Below are 19,300 nucleotides of genomic sequence, written 5' to 3'. Positions count from 1 at the left end.
TGCATCCTGACAGGAACCAGCTCCCGCTCTCTCCCATACATACACCCCTCCCTCCCTCTCGCGGGGCCAAGAGTCACATGCATGCCAACCGAGGCACATATACACACGCAGCAGGGCCCCAGAGATCTGTTTGCACATGGGCGTGTGTCCACCTGCAGGCACCATGCACTGCTCACGTGCAGCTCTCACAGTTCTGCGTGGTTGCACACCCAGGTATGCCTGTACACAGGAACACATATTTGTGTAAACACACATGCACAGTCAGTCACACACGTGCAGGTACACCCATCCTCCCACAGGTGGCATACACATGCACACCAGTCCTTTCACACGCAGATACACCCATGGTCTCCCATGGAAGAAGTCACCCCTCCTGGAACTCTGGGAATTCAGCTTTCACTTACACAAACAAAGGGCCTGACCCTCTCATGTAACATGGCTGCTTTGCACAGCTCCCGCAATGTGGGCCTAACGCCAGCCCAGGGAGAGCTCTGCAAGAGTGATGTGTTCACGGCATAGTGCTGAAATTATGGCTGTTACATGACACTCTCTTTCCCCTGCTCCCCATTGCTGGTGTAGCAGGGGCATGGCCAGAACACACTGATGATTGGCTACATTTTGGGCCCTCAGGCAGTGTAAATTAGAGCTCCCCTCAGGCAGCTCTAATTTGGCATGGGGGAGCTGCTGTGCCCACCCTTGCCACAGGATCGGGAGAGCATTGAGTTTTAAACATGGGGGCTTCTGTGCTGATGGCAGTATCATTTTTAATTAATTGAGACCATGCATTTTTTAATTGAAACAAAGCTGCTGCAACCTTTCCAGTCACTGCCCCAGAGCTCTGCAGAATTGCACAATCCCTGGAGAGGCCAGGTCCACACACACAGAAGGTGAAATTCACCCGAGGGCAGAGGGCCAGCACATGGTCAAGACACCCTCTGGGACTTACATGGTACCTAGGCCTTGTGCTCAGCCCTCTGCCCAGGGACTGAATTCCACCTGATGAACACGAACAGATACAGCTGCCATCTCCATGCACACACCCACATTCATGTATGCCCACAATCGCACCCATGAAGTCCTGCCCGCGCCCGCTCCCCCAAACACACAGCAAACCTCTTCCCACTCCGCCTGGGCGGTGCGTGACCAGACCGTTGGAGGAGGCTAGGCCCCAGCCCCTCCCCTTCTGCCCGAGGCCTCCCACCCGTTCCACCCCCCTCTCCTGCCAGAGCCCAGAGCACCCCCATTGCGTCCTCCAGCCCCCCACGAGCGCTGGTTCCAGACGCCCCAAGTCCCAGCCGTAGGCCGGCCAGCCCCAGCCTGGGCCACAGGGGAAGAGTGGGACCTGGAAGCAGACGGGAGAGGGCCTGGGGGTGGAGCATGAGTGGGGCCACGCCAGGCTTTGTGGGCTCAGCCTCCCCTGGCCTGTCTTACCCACTCACTGCCCACTGCGGGGAAGGCAGAAGAAAGTAAAAGATGGCTCCTGGGAGCCACGCCGGAGACATGGCTGCCCAGACCGGCAGGAGGGGAGGGAGGAGAGGGTGAGCACACGGCTTGGACAAGATTGATGGCCTCGTTGCCATTAAGCAAAAAATTAGCCGATGGCGGCTATCATATTAAAGGGTGAAGAAGCCGTGAATTATTTTCTTAAAGATCTTATCGCTTACAATGATAATTTTACCTTCCAAAAGGCCACTTTTAATGAGGCAAGACAGGCAAAAAGTCATGATTTAATGCCAGATTTTTTTTTTCCCAAACACATTTTACTGCTTTTTTGTCCATGTTTAAAAAGCGCCGGTGACCTTTTTTTATTTAGCTTGCCCCAGGTGTAATGCTGCGGCTGATCCTCTTAGGGTTTATGACCTCTACAGAGAGCGCCGTTGCCCAGCGGAGAGATGATTTAAAGGGGAGGGAGAAATGAGAGGTAATGCTGGTGCTTACACAAGGCCCTTTCTGTGTCTTTCAACGCCCCAGCGGTGGCTTGGCTTGCCGTGGGAAGGTGGGGGGAGCTTGCCTGAGGCCTTGGCACAGGGAGATGAAGCCTGGTCACACACGATCCAATCAGGTTCTGGATCTGAATTACAGGCCAGTACCTGGGGCATGGGGGCAGGGCTGAGCTCTCCAGTACCCGTTTCCCCAGGAAGAAAGGGAACAATTCAGTGCATAGGTGCATTGTCCAAGCAGCAAGGAATCCCGCTGGGAAGTGCATGGGCATATATACCTGCTCTCATCATACGGGAAGGGGAGCAGCTCCAGTCTCTACCGCTAGTACAGAGTGCCTCAGAGGCAAGGAATCATTGTAGCCGGGGTGATGGGCAGAGAGTGATGCGGGTGAAATGTGATGTGTTACTGTCCCCGCTGGAAACATCCAGCCTCTCTGGGCCATGTCTGTGTCTCCTTTGCCTGTTTCACATGTACAAACACACCATGGTCATGCCTGCCACAGAGCCGGAGAACTAAGTCAGGCATAGAGGAATCATAGAATCATAGAATATCAGGCTTGGAAGGGACCTCAGGAGGTCATCTAGTCCAACCCCCTGCTCAAAGCAGGACCAATCCCCAATTAAATCATCCCAGCCAGGGCTTTGTCAAGCCTGACCTTAAAAACTTCTAAGGAAGGAGATTCCACCACCTCCCTAGGTAATGCATTCCAGTGTTTCACCACCCTCCTAGTGAAAAAGTTTTTCCTAATATCCAACCTAAACCTCCCCCACTGCAACTTGAGACCATTACTCCTTGTCCTGCCCTCTTCTACCACTGAGAATAGTCTAGAACCATCCTCTCTGGAACCACCTCTCAGGTAGTTGAAAGCAGCTATCAAATCCCCTCTCATTCTTCTCTTCTGCAGACTAAACAATCCCAGTTCCCTCAGCCTCTCCTCATAAGTCATGTGTTCCAGACCCCTAATCATTTTTGTTGCCCTTCGCTGGACTCTCTCCAATTTTTCCACATCCTTCTTGTAGTGTGGGGCCCAAAACTGGACACAGTACTCCAGATGAGGCCTCACCAATGTCGAATAGAGGGGAACAATCACGTCCCTCGATCTGCTGGCAATGCCCCTACTTATACATCCCAAAATGCCATTGGCCTTCTCGGCAACAAGGGCACACTGCTGACTCATATCCAGTTTCTCGTCCACTGTCACCACTAGGTCCTTTTCCGCAGAACTGCTGCCTAGCCATTTGGTCCCTAGTCTGTAGCTGTGCATTGGGTTCTTCTGTCCTAAGTGCAGGACCCTGCACTTATCCTTATTGAACCTCATCAGATTTCTTTTGGCCCAATCCTCCAATTTGTCTAGGTCCCTCTGTATCCTATCCCTGCCCTCCAGTGTATCTACCACTCCTCCCAGTTTAGTATCATCTGCAAATTTGCTGAGAGTGCAATCCACACCATCCTCCAGATCATTTATGAAGATATTGAACAAAACCGGCCCCAGGACCGACCCCTGGGGCACTCCACTTGACACCGGCTGCCAACTAGACATGGAGCCATTGATCACTACCCGTTGAGCACGACAATCTAGCCAACTTTCTACCCACCTTATAGTGCATTCATCCAGCCCATACTTCTTTAACTTGCTGACAAGAATACTGTGGGAGACCGTGTCAAAAGGAGTCATGCGTGAGGGATTAGTTCAGGGATGAGGGGATTGAACTAGATTTATGCCCCCCCAAAAAGGCAGATTTCTCTCACAAATGATAGTTCTATCTACGCTGTATTGAGGGAATGCAGTTACAACACAGATCAGCCACTGACAGGATTAAAACACAGTTCATCTGTGTTACCAAAGCAGTGCGCCTGCCATGCAAAAGTCCATGGCTGTAGTACGATTCGGGGAGACAGATGAAATGTGACTTGACCCAGGTGGCACTGCAAGACAGAACTGTGTTTGAACTCAGTTGTAGCCAGGTCCTCCCCAGCACTGTAAAATGCAAGCATTGCTCGGGGGAGGCAGATAAAGTAATGAATGGTTCTAGCAATAACGGCAGGATTTCAGTAGTTACAGGAAAACATGGTTTGTGCAATTGGCTGCATACTGTGGGTGCTACTTATGCACAAACATAGTGACTTGGTGACTGTGGCAAAACCTGGGTGTTTCTAAAGACAGTTCCGGGGCACAAGCTCCGATCTGGATAGGTGGTGCTGGGACTTTTCTAATGATTGTTGGTGCTTTGTCAGGCCTCAGATGTGAAGTATCATTTTTACTAGATCCGTTTCCTACCATCTTTAATAGTGAAAAACTCACAAGGAATTTGTGTGAGATTTTAGCCACATCTAAACAAGGCAACAGGCCCCTTCCAGCTCTTGATCTGACCTAGAACCAAACCCGTAAGGATGGACCCAAGGATTTGATTCCTTAGCGTCCTGTTTCTCCTCCCTCCTGCCCCGATCCCAGACATTCAAAGGGGTCTAGATTCAGCATTCTGGATTGGGCCTTTCTCTCTTTGTTACTGATCTCCTAACGAATTATGATCGCATCCCCTGCCCTCAGACTCATTGCAATAAATCCGACCCATTGTCTCTGGGCCCCTTGGTGGATCCAGTGATTCTGGTACCTCCGGCCTGGGTGCTGACAGGCTTTTAACATGAGGAGATTCAACTTCAGAGTGCTGGTTGTATTCTCCATGGAAAGCCCGAAGCAGAATTTGCATCGCAGTCCAGTGGTTTGGCCCAAGACATGGAGGACAAGCACTTGCTTCACCTTCCCTAAATGGCTGTCTTGGGTCGTCCTGAGGCTGGTCATTCTGGAATGAAATTCCCAGAGGCCAGATGATGGGGATGTCCGAGGGCTGGGGAGAGAGAGCACCAAGGAGCCTTTTCCCCCATGGAGCAGCCACAGTCCTGCGCCCTGAGCACAAAGTCTAGGGCAGCGTTAGCACCACTAACCACTGCAGGGGGCGGGGGGGCCAGGTTACAATTCTGCCCCCTCCATACTAGCTGGGCTAGAGGGGCAGGCAAGAGCTCTGCCTGCAGAGGGTGGATGCCCCTGGGGACTGGTGCCATGACAGTGCCCCCCCCCCGCCCACCCAATGCCAGGAGACAGCCCTGAAATGACGGATTAGGAAAGAGAGGCCAAAACTGGGGTGGCAGCGAGGTCGGCCTAATGCAGAAATAAGGTTGGCCTCAGACCGCGCGGGTTTCTAATCCTTAGGCCCTGCGCCTGCTTTCCCCCATCTGCAGCGGTGACAGTCCTGCCTATGCGGCCAGGAAGGCAAAGCGTTCTCCACGTCTCAGGGAAATGAGAAAACCAAATGAAGTCAAGTTTGCTACCAGCAAAGGGGAAGTGTGACTTGGCATCACGAGCGCTGTGTTTAACATGCCAGCGAGGGGTTTAGAATTGAAGTGCTTGCACACAATGTAAAAATAGACAGTTTATTAATCTAAACGGCAAGTGTATGTAGAAGAGGCCTCGAGATTGACATCTTTGGGATTAGTTTAGCCCTGCGTTTTTCCAGAGGTCATCGCCATGGTGCTCAGGAAGGCTGTGGAATAAATGGGGCCAGCATGCTTCCCGGGACCGCACGCTAAAAACTAATACATAACGTTTAATTTACTGTCTCCAGAGCTAGCCCGACCATTTTTCACATAATCATATTGGATTAGAGCTACCAGCGGCTGTGGGCAGAGTGGGGGGTGGAAGGGATTGGTCTGCTGGGACGAGGGAGGCAGGGGGGAACGTGGTGTATTTTTCTCGCCTGGAGGATGACGTGTTTAACCCCCGCAGCACCGGGATGGTCAGCTTATTTCAGGAGGGACAGGGTGTTCCACTGCAACAGGAGGCTGTCTTGCTTCCGAATCGCTGAGCTGACCCAGACTCAGAGCTCTCAGAGACCGAGAGCCGAGACCCCAGCCCTTCATTTTAAAGCACCGTTTGCAGTCTCAGGACTTTTAAATTCCTCCTTGTCCCCCTTTTTTTGGGGGGGGGTTCCTTTTTTTTCTAACAGGAACTCAGTGTTTTTCAACAGAATTCCTCCTGCAGCTCCTGAGAAATATTAAAGAGCTGCTGTAGAAATAATTAACCTCGGCACTAAGAAGGAGAAAAGGAGACCCAGCCTTATACAGCAATGTTGGCAGCCCAGGACAAGGCAATGTATTGTGGCAAACACAGCCAGAGCCAGGAGCCTAGAGACCCTCCATATGCCAAGCCTGCCCCATTTTCTCCAGTCACAAGATCACCTGAAGTGAACAAACATCCTTCATCCAGGGCAGCCATATCCACGCAGACTCCCAATCGAATTAAGGTTACAATCAGGGCTTTCCATTAAACTCTGCTTGGGTCAGGGTGATTCCCTGCTCCCTGATGAACAAGGGATTAACTCCAGCTCAGCTTCCCTCTCCCCTGGCAAGGTGCTTAGGGAAGGGCTATATGAGAATCCCGTAGGTTGACCACTTAGGGTGTGTCTACACTGCACAGTACACCCGGGCTCTGACTCAGGTTTGAGCCAAGCCCCCCTTCCATCCACACCCAAATCAGTCTGACTCGGGTCAGAAAGCACCCCGGACCCACGTCCTAAAAGACCCTTCTAAGGGAGTGGGTTAGAGCCCAGTCCAAGCCCTGTCATTTTGCAGTGTGGACACAGCTCAAGTCAGAAGTTCTGCATCATGCAGTGTGGACACATTAGCATGGCTGTGAGAACTGGGTCCAGCAATTATAAACCCAATTGATCATGCAGTGTGGATGCTCAGATATGGGCTTGGAAACACTGAGTCCACAAGCCCAGGTCCCCCAGACCCAGGCTTACAATGCAGTGTAGACATGCCCCGATTGAGATCAGGGTCCCATGGGGCCCTTGAGGATCACATCTTGCCAACTGGCCATCTTTTTTCTGCTGAGTCATTTTACATGCTGTTTCCAGCTGCTCATACCTTTCCGAAAAAAGTCACATTTTGGGTTCAATTGTTTCCATGTTTAATGTCAGCCCAAAGGCAAATGTTTTGGAAAGTTCTCCTCCCTCTACTGTCTTTTAACAGTACTGTCCCCACATTTGGCCTGGACATTTCAGATGATATTCTTCTATCCCGTTGCGGACTTACCTGCCTCTGAGCAATCATTTGTTATTGTTGCATCCTACCGGATGTTCCTCAGAAACAAACACTTGGCGAGCTGGATTTTCAGTGGATATTTTTTAAGATTGCTTGCTTTACTATGTCTCTTACGCAGAAGTTCGGGCTGGGTCTACACTAGAAATGCTACAGCGGAACAACTGCCGCTGCACTTCTGCAGGCCTGTAGTGGAGACACTCACTACAGTGACAGAAGGGATTCTCCCATAACTGCAGTAAATCCACCTCTGCGAGAGGCAGTAGCTATGTTGACAGAAGAATTCTTCCATCAACCTAGAACTGTCTACGCTGGGGCTTATGTCAACTTATCTATGTCTCTCAGAGGGATGAATTTTTCACACCCCTGAGTGACGTAGTTGGGTCAATGTAACTTTCTAGTGTAGACCAACCCTTAGCTAATTTGTATTTTTCATAGACTTTTTCCTCAAACTCTCCAACTACTAAAGTTAAATTATTACTGGATGTATGTCCTTTAAGTATTGTCACACTAGTCCTGTGATGTCCCATAAGCGTTGGGTGCACTGAATTTATACTTCCCCGCTGTTGATTTGAAGGCTATCAATATATTTCTTAAGTCACAATAAAAATAATTTTTTGATTTTTTCCATATCCTTGTGCAAAAATTTGTGTTTTTCCAGATGCTTTGTATTAAAATGTATTCAAGAGTAATAGTAAATTACAATATAATGTGTATTAATGAAGCATCTTTGTTAGTGAGATGTCATTACTGAGACATTTAGTGTAATTTAAGTGTATGCTGGCACACAATGCTTTTTATTGTTGTTGTACATTGTTATGCTTTCATCTGTAGTATCCTGTTTGAGGATTTAGAGTAACAGCCGTGTTAGTCTGTATTCGCAAAAAGAAAAGGAGTACTTGTGGCACCTTAGAGACTAACCAGTTTATTTGAGCATGAGCTTTCGTGAGCTACAGCTGAGCTGTAGCTCACGAAAGCTCATGCTCAAATAAACTGGTTAGTCTCTAAGGTGCCACAAGTACTCCTTTTCTGTTTGAGGATGTTTTCTAGTTTGTGTTTTGGGTTTCATGCATTCTATGTGTCTATTCAGTGCTACAAAATGCTACAAACATCTTTTTTACAACCTTAGATAAACGACCTGATAATCTATTCTGATCCTAAAAGTAAAGACTTTCTCCCACTGCACTAGGGGGCAGAGTTAAGATTGCACTTGCTGACTTAACTCTCACATTTGACCGTGTCCATTCTGCAACCTTCACGTTACGTGAATGCATGTTGATGTGTTTTCTCTGTAAACAGGTCATCAGACAGGGAGGTTATGAGACAGGACCCCAAGCTAGGATGGTGCATCTCATTCTAGGCTATCCTTTCCCCTTTCCAGACTCCTGTCCTCTCCTCCCACACAGCGTCATGCTGTGCCTCTTGCATCTTCGCAGCCTCACTAGGAGGGAGTGGGAAAGCAATGGGCACCTACCTGCCCATTGCTGCCCCTGCTGGAGAGCTCGAGCTTTACCTCTGCAGCACTGCCAGCCACATGCCCGTGCCACATGGAAGGCCCTGAACACAGTGGAATCAGCGCAGCTCCATGAAAAGGAGGGTGTGGAGAGGCCGGGCAAGGGGTCAGAGGGCCCATGTCCACAGCAACCTCTGCAGCAGGCCCACAAAGAAGGGATCTGAGGGCAGGATGGGTGAAGGTTACAGCGTAGCAGTCTGCAATGACATTGCACCACCGTTCTCGCCCAATATGTAGGGTTTCCATGCCGGTCGTGCAGGCCCTGAGGCTGCAGTGATGGTCGCAGAAGGGCTGCGAAGATGTTCTGCTCCTTGGCCCCAGGATGGGGAGGAGGATCCCAGTCCTCCTGAAGGGCAGAACAGCTCCTATGTGAACGGGCTGTGTACAGGGCCTGGGATTCGGCTGTGGGAGCAGACCCCCTGTTGCTGCTCTCTCAGACCCAGCCCTCCCGTGATATGGCATGTGCTCTCCCACACCCAAGAGGCCAAACCAGCACGCTGTCAGCCGGTGCTAACATGCCCCCTCTGGGCCTGTTACAGTGTTTATTGGCCAGCGACAATACATTCCTGCTGGGAATGGGAAAGACCTTGACACTGCCTTTGATGTATCATTGCTCTGCCTTGCTCACAGTGTAAATTTCTCCTTTCCTCTCTTTCTCTTGCAGTCAATTTTGTTGTCAGCCTCAATCAAGCGGGAAGGAGACTCTCGGACAGCATCGCCTCACTCCTCAGATGATATCCATCACTCAGACAGATACCAGGTGAGACAGCAGCCAGGAACCAGCCAGGCAGTGCAATCCGTTGGTCTTAGCACAGGACTAGGAGCCAGAAACTCCTAAGAACTACTCCCAAGTCCCTCCATGACCTTGGCCTAGCTCCTCAACCCCCCTGCCCCTGTTTCTCTGTGTGGAAAATGGGGATATTAATACTTCCCTCTCTCACTGAGGAGCTGTGAGGCATAACACATTAAGGTACTGCCCTTTGAGATCCTAGAAAAGGCTGTAGACATGCAAATTATTACAAAAATTAGGTCAACCAAGTCATATTATTTAGTATTATTAGCAAAGAGCCAGTCCTCTGGGATGCCCCCAAAGCATGATTACGCACCATAGAACTGTCTGGGACTTCTGGCTGCATTGCATCATGGTGTGTGGGCATACAGGTCAGAATGCAACAGAACACAACCCCACAGGGTTAGTGCAATACAATGCAAGTTAAGAGACATATTGTACTCTCAGTTGTGTGTTTCATTGATGTGGATTGAGGGTAATTTGTGGCCTCTATGCCTAATATATAGCCAGGCCTGAATCATGCACATAGGACTCAAATGTATAGCCATATATGCATGGTACAGTCAAGGAAAATGTTTCCTGCTGCCTCCCCGATTTACAATTTCCCTGCAAAATGACACTGATCAAAGGCTCAAGAGAGGTAACATTCAGTCATGTATCAATGGTCTGTTTATGATCCAGTAACTCACACCCGGTCAGGGCTATCAAAATGGGAGCTCTACCTCATTAGGGAGCAGAGAATTCCAGCACCCTAATGAGATAAACAGCACCTGCTTCTCGCTGTGGAAGGTCCAGAGGAATCTGACTTTAACATTACCACGTTGCACGTGAAAATTCTAGCTTAGCTTATTTGTAGTGGTTTCTAAAATCGTATTTGTTATACCTTTCCTCTCCCTCTGAACTCTATGCAGTTGGGTTCATGGCTTGCAAGGATCCTATATGTGAAGAGATACAAAAATTAGTTCCAATAACATTTTTTTAAACTTTCTAAATCATTTTAAAGAGATTTCTCTGTGAGATCCGGAACTTGGCACACACAGAACACATGCCAGCATGGAGTGGTGCGAACGGCTCAGTGACACTGGTCTGCAGAACTCACCTCTGGCTTCTGAGTCGTAAGATAGTTATTTCTTGAGCATCCAGAAACATTTTCGTGCACTTCACAGACATGCAAGGACATACTCCCTGCCCGTAGGAGTAGATGGCCTTGGTTTGATATTACTCAACAAGTAAAGGTCAAGGGTGATGGGGGCGGGCAGGGGAGAGGAAGGACAAGGGGTGGTGACAATATGATCACGAGGTTGCTCCTGCAAATGGATCCTCATGGGCAGGTCCCCACTGAATGAAACATCATGCAGGAATCTGTCTTAGGATCAGGGCCCAAGGCATGCATACATCATGACTGTGCAAATTATTATTATTATTTATTGTTTAATATTCACTGGTAACTATTCTGCCCTTCACTTCTTGAAGGCCCATCTCAAACCCGGGCCAACATACCGTGCATCCCGCCCAATGCAGTCATGTATTCCATATCTGTTATCAAACGTGAGCCTGACTCCCCATGTCCCTGAGTCACTTACACCAGTGCTAAGGGAGTGTCGGACAATTCCATTCTGATTTAGCAGAACTTTATCCCCCCTTTGCTGGGTGAAAGCAACAGCTCATGGAGCCGGGCAGCAGAGAAGCAGGCCCAGGTGTGAACGAGAAATGTTTGACCAAAATATGCTGCCCTCTCTCCTGTCACAATAGTTCTTTCTATTAAAACAAAAAGTGAACTTTCAAAAACAGCTCGGATGAAGTTTTCTCAGTGGTCCTTTTTGTGATGTACAAACCTGGGCCTGGAGGATGTGGAGTGGCCTGCGCTCTCAGCTTCTCATGAGTTTTAGGCTCTGTGAAATTTGTCAGCATAATTTTGTGTTCTCCCGTCCCTCAGTACAAGGATTTGCATTGCACCCCTCCTCCATGTGCTGAGTCTAGCTTGCCTGACACATCTGAAGTTTGTGAGTGTGTTTTATGAGGGGTTGCAGCCCCTTAATGCAAATGCATAATGGGAATTATAACTCTGCGCTGCAGGGAGAAAAGACCTCGGGGTCTGATTTTCATTTGCACTGCGGCATGCCACTCTGGTAGCATAAAGGGACCTTCCAGTGGCTGCCAGAGCGGTGTAAATCCTTTGTGTAAATGAGAATTTGGCCCCTCTGAATTGCTCAGGAGTCAAAGAATGGTGAAGCCTGATCTACTGGCCCTTGTGCAGAAGAATCTCCCAGTGACTTGAAGGGCTGCAGAACTGAGCTTTTCATGTGCAGAAGTGTGCTGTGATGATACCTGCTTCTTAGAGCTGCAGCACTAGTAATTTTGTATTGCAAGTTCCTTGGGTTATTTATGACGTAATAGAGACGATACAAGGTATTAGTAAAATGTTGGAGCACAGACTTCTGCTCTCTGGATTTTCAGAGGTGAATTCCTAAGGTTTGGCCTTAATAGCCCTCTGGTCCTTTTTACAAGCCAATATTTAGCGGAGATGGAGATTTGGTAATAGGAAGGTTAAAGAAATATTGGGGGGAAGGTTGAGCTGATTACTTCCCTGGAGGATCCCGTTCTTCCAGATACACTCTGAAGTAAGCAAATGCAATTCCCATGAGAGTCTGTGGATCCAGTGCAGCTGGGATACAAATGATAAGGTGCAATCCACCGCAGGTGTAAGCAGATCAGAAAACAGGAGTAAGTGGCAAGGTTGTGTAACTTGAACCGGTTTGGCATTCAGTGGGTGTGAAGGATGAGCATGACTTACACACTGAACGGGAGTGCAGCTGATAAAGCAACTAACGTGAGAGTGATAAAGCTGTTCAAACCGTCCCTCACCCCCCAGCTACACAGGGCCAAATTCAGCATTAGCGTAAACAGGCATATCTGTTGATTTGAATGTAAGTTGCACCCTCTTTTGCCAAGAGCTGAATTTGGTCACCACTGAATGCCCTGTCTGAGCAGGTTGCCTTGCTTTCCTTCGTACATCATAGAATCATAGAATATCAGGGTTGGAAGGGACCTCAGGAGGTCATCTAGTCCAACCCCCTGCTCAAAGCAGGACCAATCCCCAACTAAATCATCCCAGCCAGGCCTTTGTCAAACCTGACCTTAAAAACCTCTAAGGAAGGAGATTCCACCACCTCCCTTGCTAACCCATTCCAGTGTTTCACCAACCTCCTAGTGAAAAAGCTTTTCCTAATATCCAACCTAAACCTCCCCCACTGCAACTTGAGACCATTACTCCTTGTCCTGTCCTCTTCTACCACTGAGAATAGTCTAGAACCATCCTCTCTGGAACCACCTCTCAGGTGGTTGAAAGCAGCTATCAAATCCCCCCTCATTCTTCTCTTCCGCAGACTAAACAATCCCAGTTCCCTCAGCCTCTCCTCATAAGTCATGTGTTCCAGTCCCCTAATCATTTTTGTTGCCCTTCGCTGGACTCTTTCCAATTTTTCCATATCCTTCTTGTAGTGTGGGGCCCAAAACTGGACACAGTACTCCAGATGAGGCCTCACCAATGTCGAATAGAGGGGAACGATCACGTCCCTCGATCTGCTGGCAATGCCCCTATGTATTCATCCCAAAATGCCATTGGCCTTCTTGGCAACAAGGGCACACTGTTGGCTCATATCCAGCTTCTCATCCACTGTAACCCCTAGGTCCTTTTCTGCAGAACTCCTACCTAGCCATTCGGTCCCTAGTCTGTAGTGGTGCATTGGGTTCTTCCGTCCTAAGTGCAGGACTCTGCACTTGTCCTTGTTGAACCTCATCAGATTACTTTTGGCCCAATCCTCTAATTTGTCTAGGTCCCTCTGTATCCTATCCCTGCCCTCCAGCATATCTACCTCTCCTCCCATTTTAGTGTCACCTGCAAACTTGCTGAGGGTGCAATCCACACCATCCTCCAGATCATTTATGAAGATATTGAACATCCATTTGCCAAGCAATTAATACCCAGTGTGTAACTTGCATCATCTTTGTGACACCACTGAATTGGGGCCCTGGTGTCTTTTGAGACCTTCCGTCGTGGTCCTTGATACAACCATAGCCTCAGCCTACAGCCACTGAGCTGCTGGCCTTTGGCAGGTAGAACATGTCAGGATCCTACCTGGCATACAGATAAGAAGCCTACCTTAGGAGTAACCATAAGTATCCTTTCATTCTGATTGGAGAGAGACGTTCCTATAGAATAGAAATGGGCCACTGAGGCAGTGGTTGGATCCGGAGCTGGTTTAGGAAGGCTGGGTTCGAAGGTTCAGGTTCATGGTACTGAAAACTCATAGGGTTTTGGCTCCAAATGGTGGAAATCTCATGAGATCTTCTAGACTCTAAGCCGGGGTAGGCAAACTTTTTGGCCTGAGGGCCACATCTGGGTATGGAAATTGTATGGCGGGCCATGAAGGCTCACGAAATTGGGGGTTGGGGTGCAGGAGGGCATGAGGGCTCCGGCTGGGGGTGCAGGCTCTGGGGTGGGGTTGGGGATGAGGAATTGGGGTTGCAGGAGGGTGCTCCGGGCTGGGACCGAGGGGTTCAGAGGGCGGGAGAGGGATCAGGGCTGGGGTAGGGGGTTGGGGCATGGGAGGACACCAGGGGGGCAGGCTCCGGGCGGCACTTACCTCAAGCAGCTCCCAGAAACAGCAGCATGTCCCCCTTCCGGCTCCTATGCGGAGGTGTGGCCAGGCAGCTCTGCACGCTGCCCTATGCGCTTGCACTGCCCCTGCAGCTCCCATTGGCTGTGGTTCCCAGCCAATGGGAGCTGCGGGGACAGCACTTGGGGTGGGGGCAGCATGTGGAGCCCCAGGGCTGCCCCTACACACAGGAGCCGGAGTGGGGATATGCCGCTGCTTCCGGGAGCCATGCGGAGTGGGGCAAGATGTCGATCCTGCTCCCTGGCAGGAGCTCGAGGGCCTGATTAAAATGTCTGGAGGGCTGGATGTGGCCGTAATTTGCCCACCTCTTCTCTAAGCTCGTTGGGGCAGGAGCCATCTCCTCTTGTGTTTTATACAGTGCTGAGCACGTCAGCGCTCAGCAAACGATCCTAATCATCAGATGGTTGCGCACAATTTATGCCATGCAAATCTTGTGGGATCAGCTATTCTCTTGTGAGATTTCACCAGCGTCTGACCTGGAAAATGGGCCCAGAACCAAATCCGAACCTGAATCATCCTGGAAAGCTAAGGGGTTTGGATTTAAGATTAAGGTTTGGCCCATAACTATTAAAAATATCCCTCCTCTGAGCTGATGCCTTTAGACCTGGCCCCTGCCAAAACGAACCCCCCCCATCCCAGCCAAACCAAGACAGGAAAATAGACTAACTCTGAATGCAGTTCATTGGAACTTGAACTAAAAGGGAACAGGTTTGAGTCAAAGAAAGTTGTTGATTCCAGGATCACATATCTGGGACTTTACCTTGGGAAGATTATGCATGGAGAACCCAAGGCTAAACAGCCCTCAGGAAATTCACTCTCAGCTCCTCTCACACATGCACTCCCAGGCACACCACCCTGCCTGCCACGCACCCTCCTCTGTTGAGTGGGGCCACTTTACACCACTGCAACTTTCTCGCTCGGGGTGTGAAAAAACACCCCCCTGAGCACTGCACGTTTCAGCGCTGCACGGTGCCAGTGTGAACAGTGCCCCAGCGCTGGGAGCTACTCCCCTCGCGGGGGCGGGATTTTATAGCCGCGACTACACAGCCACATTAAAGCAGTGCTGCGGCCGCGCTTTAACCTTGCTAGTGAAGACGTGCCCGGGGAGAGCAGCCGCAAAGGCAGTCGTGGCTACAGAGAGGCTCCAAAGCCTGATGATCGGATTTGGCCCCAAACACTGCCCAGCACAGAACCCCCCCTGTGACAAGCCCATTCATCAGAGCTTGGTGCAGGACCTTTGGCTTGACCATGATGTTGCAAACTGGTATAGCACAGTGACGTGAGGTCTTTCTCGATAGAATGCTTCTGTGAACAAGTGGCTCTCTGGGTGTTTTCTGGAGGAGGGGAGGTTGCTTGGCAAACACGAACCAGGAGGCTTTTCCAAGCACAGCAGGGTAGGGAGAAGGTGTGAAAGATGGTGCAAAGCTGGGAGTGAATGAAGGAGATAAAGGGAGTGGTCAGATGAGAAGCGTGGGCAGATGAAGGAAGAAGCTTCTTGCTGCCGCCCCTGAGAGGGAAGGTTCATGCATGACTTGAGATGATGATCGCGGCTCCAAATCTCTTCCCAGCTGTCTCATTTCTTCCATTGTCACAGGCATTTCAGCCCTGTTCATTTGCTTTGGGCCCAATCCAGTTCTCTTTTTGCACTCAAATCCCCCTACCACTGAATTCAGTGGGAGTTTTGCCTGTATAGCGAGTAGGGATCAGGCCTTGTCAGTTTCCTTGCTAGTATCTATCTACCAGCATTGCCAAGGGAGAATAACAAAAAACTCTAGAGTGAAACACTCCTCCTGCCTTAAGGATAACATTTCAGGCCTTCTCTGCAGGGAGAGAACACCCTGAATGGGTTAGGTAAGCCTGCTGTGGAATATTTGTGGCTGAATAATACGTGAAGTAAGTAAAAATGAGTGGCTGAAATCCTTGTCCAGCAAAGCCTCACCTCTCTCTATTTCAAGGAATCCCTGTTGAGGTTACAGGGACAAACCATCCCGATGAGTCGAAAGAATAGTAAATATGGCAGGCGACCAGCTTGGCTTAACGGTGAAATCCTAGCGGATCTTAAACATAAAAAAGAAGCTTACAAGAAGTGGAAGGTTGGACATGGGATGGTGTTCCATGAAGGAGGAGTGCTGGGCAGAGACGGGCTCCACCTTACGAAGAGAGGGAAGAGCATCTTTGCGAGCAGGCTAGCTAACCTAGTGAGGAGGGCTTTAAACTAGGTTCACCGGGGGAAGGAGACCAAAGCCCTGAGGTAAGTGGGAAAGCGGGAGGAAGCACAGACAGGAATGTCTGTGAGGGGAGGACTCCTGCCTCATACTGAGAATGAGGGGCGATCAGCAGATTATCTCAAGTGCTTATATACGAATGCACAAAGCCTTGGAAACAAGCAGGGAGAACTGGAGGTCCTGGTGATGTCAAGGAATTATGACGTGATTGGAATAACAGAGACTTGGTGGGATAACTCACATGACTGGAGTACTGTCATGGATGGTTATAAACTGTTCAGGAAGGACAGGCAGGGCAGAAAAGGTGGGGGAGTTGCACTGTATGTAAGGGAGCAGTATGACTGCTCAGAGCTCCGGTACGATACTGCAAAAAAACCTGAGTGTCTCTGGATTAAGTTTAGAAGTGTGAGCAACAGGAGTGATGTAGTGATGGGAGTCTGCTATAGACCACCGGACCAGGGGGATGAGGTGGATGAGGCTTTCTTCCGGCAGCTCGCAGAAGCTACTAGATCGCATGCCCTGGTTCTCATGGGTGACTTTAATTTTCCTGATATCTGCTGGGAGAGCAGTACAGGGGTGCATAGACAATCCAGGAGGTTTTTGGAAAGCGTAGGGGACAATTTCCTGGTGCAAGTGCTAGAGGAGCCAACTGGGGGGGAGCTTTTCTTGACCTGCTGCTCACAAACTGGGAAGAATTAGTAGGGGAAGCAAAAGTGGATGGGAATCTGGGAGGCAGTGACCATGAGTTGGTTGAGTTCAGGATCCTGACACAGGGAAGAAAGGTAAGCAGCAGGATACAGACCCTGGACTTCAGGAAAGCAGACTTCGACTCCCTCAGGGAACGGATGGGTAGGATCCCCTGGGGGACTAACATGAAGGGGAAAGGAGTCCAGGAGAGCTGGCTGTATTTCAAGGAATCCCTGTTGAGGTTACAGGGACAAACCATCCCGATGTGTCGAAAGAATAGTAAATATGGCAGGCGACCAGCTTGGCTTAACGGTGAAATCCTAGCGGATCTTAAGCATAAAAAAGAAGCTTACAAGAAGTGGAAGGTTGGACATATGACCAGGGAAGAGTATAAAAATATTGCTCGGGCATGTAGGAATGAAATTAGGAGGGCCAAATCGCACCTGGAGCTGCAGCTAGCGAGAGATGTTAAGAGTAACAAGAAGGGTTTCTTCAGGTATGTTGGCAACAAGAAGAAAGCCAAGGAAAGTGTGGGCCCCTTACTGAATGAGGGAGGCAACCTAGTGACGGAGGATGTGGAAAAAGCTAATGTACTCAATGCTTTTTTTGCCTCTGTCTTCACGAACAAGGTCAGCTCCCAGACTGCTGTGCTGGGCATCACAACATGGGGAATAGATGGCCAGCCCTCTGTGGAGAAAGAGGTGGTTAGGGACTATTTAGAAAAACTGGACGTGCACAAGTCCATGGGGCCAGATGAGTTGCATCCGAGAGTGCTAAAGGAACTGGCGGCTGTGATTGCAGAGCCATTGGCCATTATCTTTGAAAACTCATGTCGAACGGGGGAAGTCCCGGATGACTGGAAAAAGGCTAATGTAGTGCCAATCTTTAAAAAAGGGAAGAAGGAGGATCCTGGGAACTACAGGCCAGTCAGCCTCACTTCAGTCCCCGGAAAAATCATGGAGCAGGTCCTCAAAGAATCAATCCTGAAGCACTTACATGAGAGGAAAGTGATCAGGAACAGTCAGCATGGATTCACCAAGGGAAGGTCATGCCTGACTAATCTAATCGCCTTCTATGATGAGATTACTGGTTCTGTGGATGAAGGGAAAGCAGTGGATGTATTGTATCTTGACTTTAGCAAAGCTTTTGACACGGTCTCCCACAGTATTCTTGTCAGCAAGTTAAGGAAGTATGGGCTGGATGAATGCACCATAAGGTGGGTAGAAAGTTGGCTAGATTGTCGGGCTCAACAGGTAGTAATCAATGGCTCCATGTCTAGTTGGCAGCCGGTGTCAAGTGGAGTGCCCCAGGGGTCGGTCCTGGGGCCGGTTTTGTTCAATATCTTCATAAATGATCTGGAGGATGGTGTGGATTGCACTCTCAGCAAATTTGCAGATGATACTAAACTGGGAGGAGTGGTAGATACACTGGAGGGCAGGGATAGGATACAGAGAGCCCTAGACAAAATGGAGGATTGGGCCAAAAGAAATCTGATGAGGTTCAATCAGGATAAGTGCAGGGTCCTGCACTTAGGACGGAAGAACCCAATGCACAGCTACAGACTAGGGACCGAATGGCTCGGCAGCAGTTCTGCAGAAAAGGACCTAGGGGTGACAGTGGACAAGAAGCTGGATATGAGCCAACAGTGTGCCCTTGTTGCCAAGAAAGCCAATGGCATTTTGGGATGTATAAGTAGGGGCATAGCGAGCAGATCGAGGGACGTGATCGTCCCCCTCTATTCGACATTGGTGAGGCCTCATCTGGAGTACTGTGTCCAGTTTTGGGCCCCACACTACAAGAAGGATGTGGATAAATTGGAGAGAGTCCAGCGAAGGGCAACAAAAATGATTAGGGGTCTGGAACACATGACTTATGAGGAGAGGCTGAGGGAACTGGGATTGTTTAGTCTGCAGAAAAGAAGAATGAGGGGGGATTTGATAGCTGCTTTCAACTACCTGAGAGGTAGTTCCAGAGAGGATGGTTCTAGACTATTCTCAGTGGTGGAAGAGGACAGGACAAGGAGTAATGGTCTCAAGTTGCAGTGGGGGAGGTTCAGGTTGGATATTAGGAAAAACTTTTTCACTAGGAGGGTGGTGAAACACTGGAATGCGTTACCTAGGGAGGTGGTGGAATCTCCTTCCTTAGAAGTTTTTAAGGTCAGGCTTGACAAAGCCCTGGCTGGGATGATTTAATTGGGTATGGGTCCTGCTTTGAGCAGGGGGTTGGACTAGATGACCTCCTGAGGTCCCTTCCAACCCTGATATTCTATGATTCTCTGCTATTTGAACCGCAAGAGTGAGCCTCTACCCAGAAACAGGCTGTAGCTTAATTCAATAAAGATGTAGAAACAAGAATCAGCAACTCTGGT

At 49.5% G+C, this 19,300-nt stretch overlaps 1 protein-coding gene across 3 annotated transcripts in view; it reads left to right on the top strand.

Annotated features, from left to right (window-relative positions):
• Positions 1–19,300, top strand: part of RNF220 (ring finger protein 220) — a 324,645-nt gene that overhangs the window by 227,824 nt on the left and 77,521 nt on the right. For all 3 annotated transcript variants that reach the window (XM_077823455.1, XM_077823454.1, XM_077823453.1), the window contains one exon: positions 9,216–9,311. In XM_077823455.1, the coding sequence (XP_077679581.1) occupies positions 9,216–9,311 (96 nt within the window). The remainder of the gene's footprint in view (positions 1–9,215; positions 9,312–19,300) is intronic.

The sequence above is a fragment of the Eretmochelys imbricata genome, chromosome 8 (genome assembly GCF_965152235.1).
Source record: "Eretmochelys imbricata isolate rEreImb1 chromosome 8, rEreImb1.hap1, whole genome shotgun sequence".
In the NCBI taxonomy this organism is placed as follows: domain Eukaryota; kingdom Metazoa; phylum Chordata; order Testudines; family Cheloniidae; genus Eretmochelys; species Eretmochelys imbricata.
The sequence above is the reverse complement of the archived record's forward strand: the minus strand, read 5'-3'. Positions and strand labels throughout refer to the sequence as shown.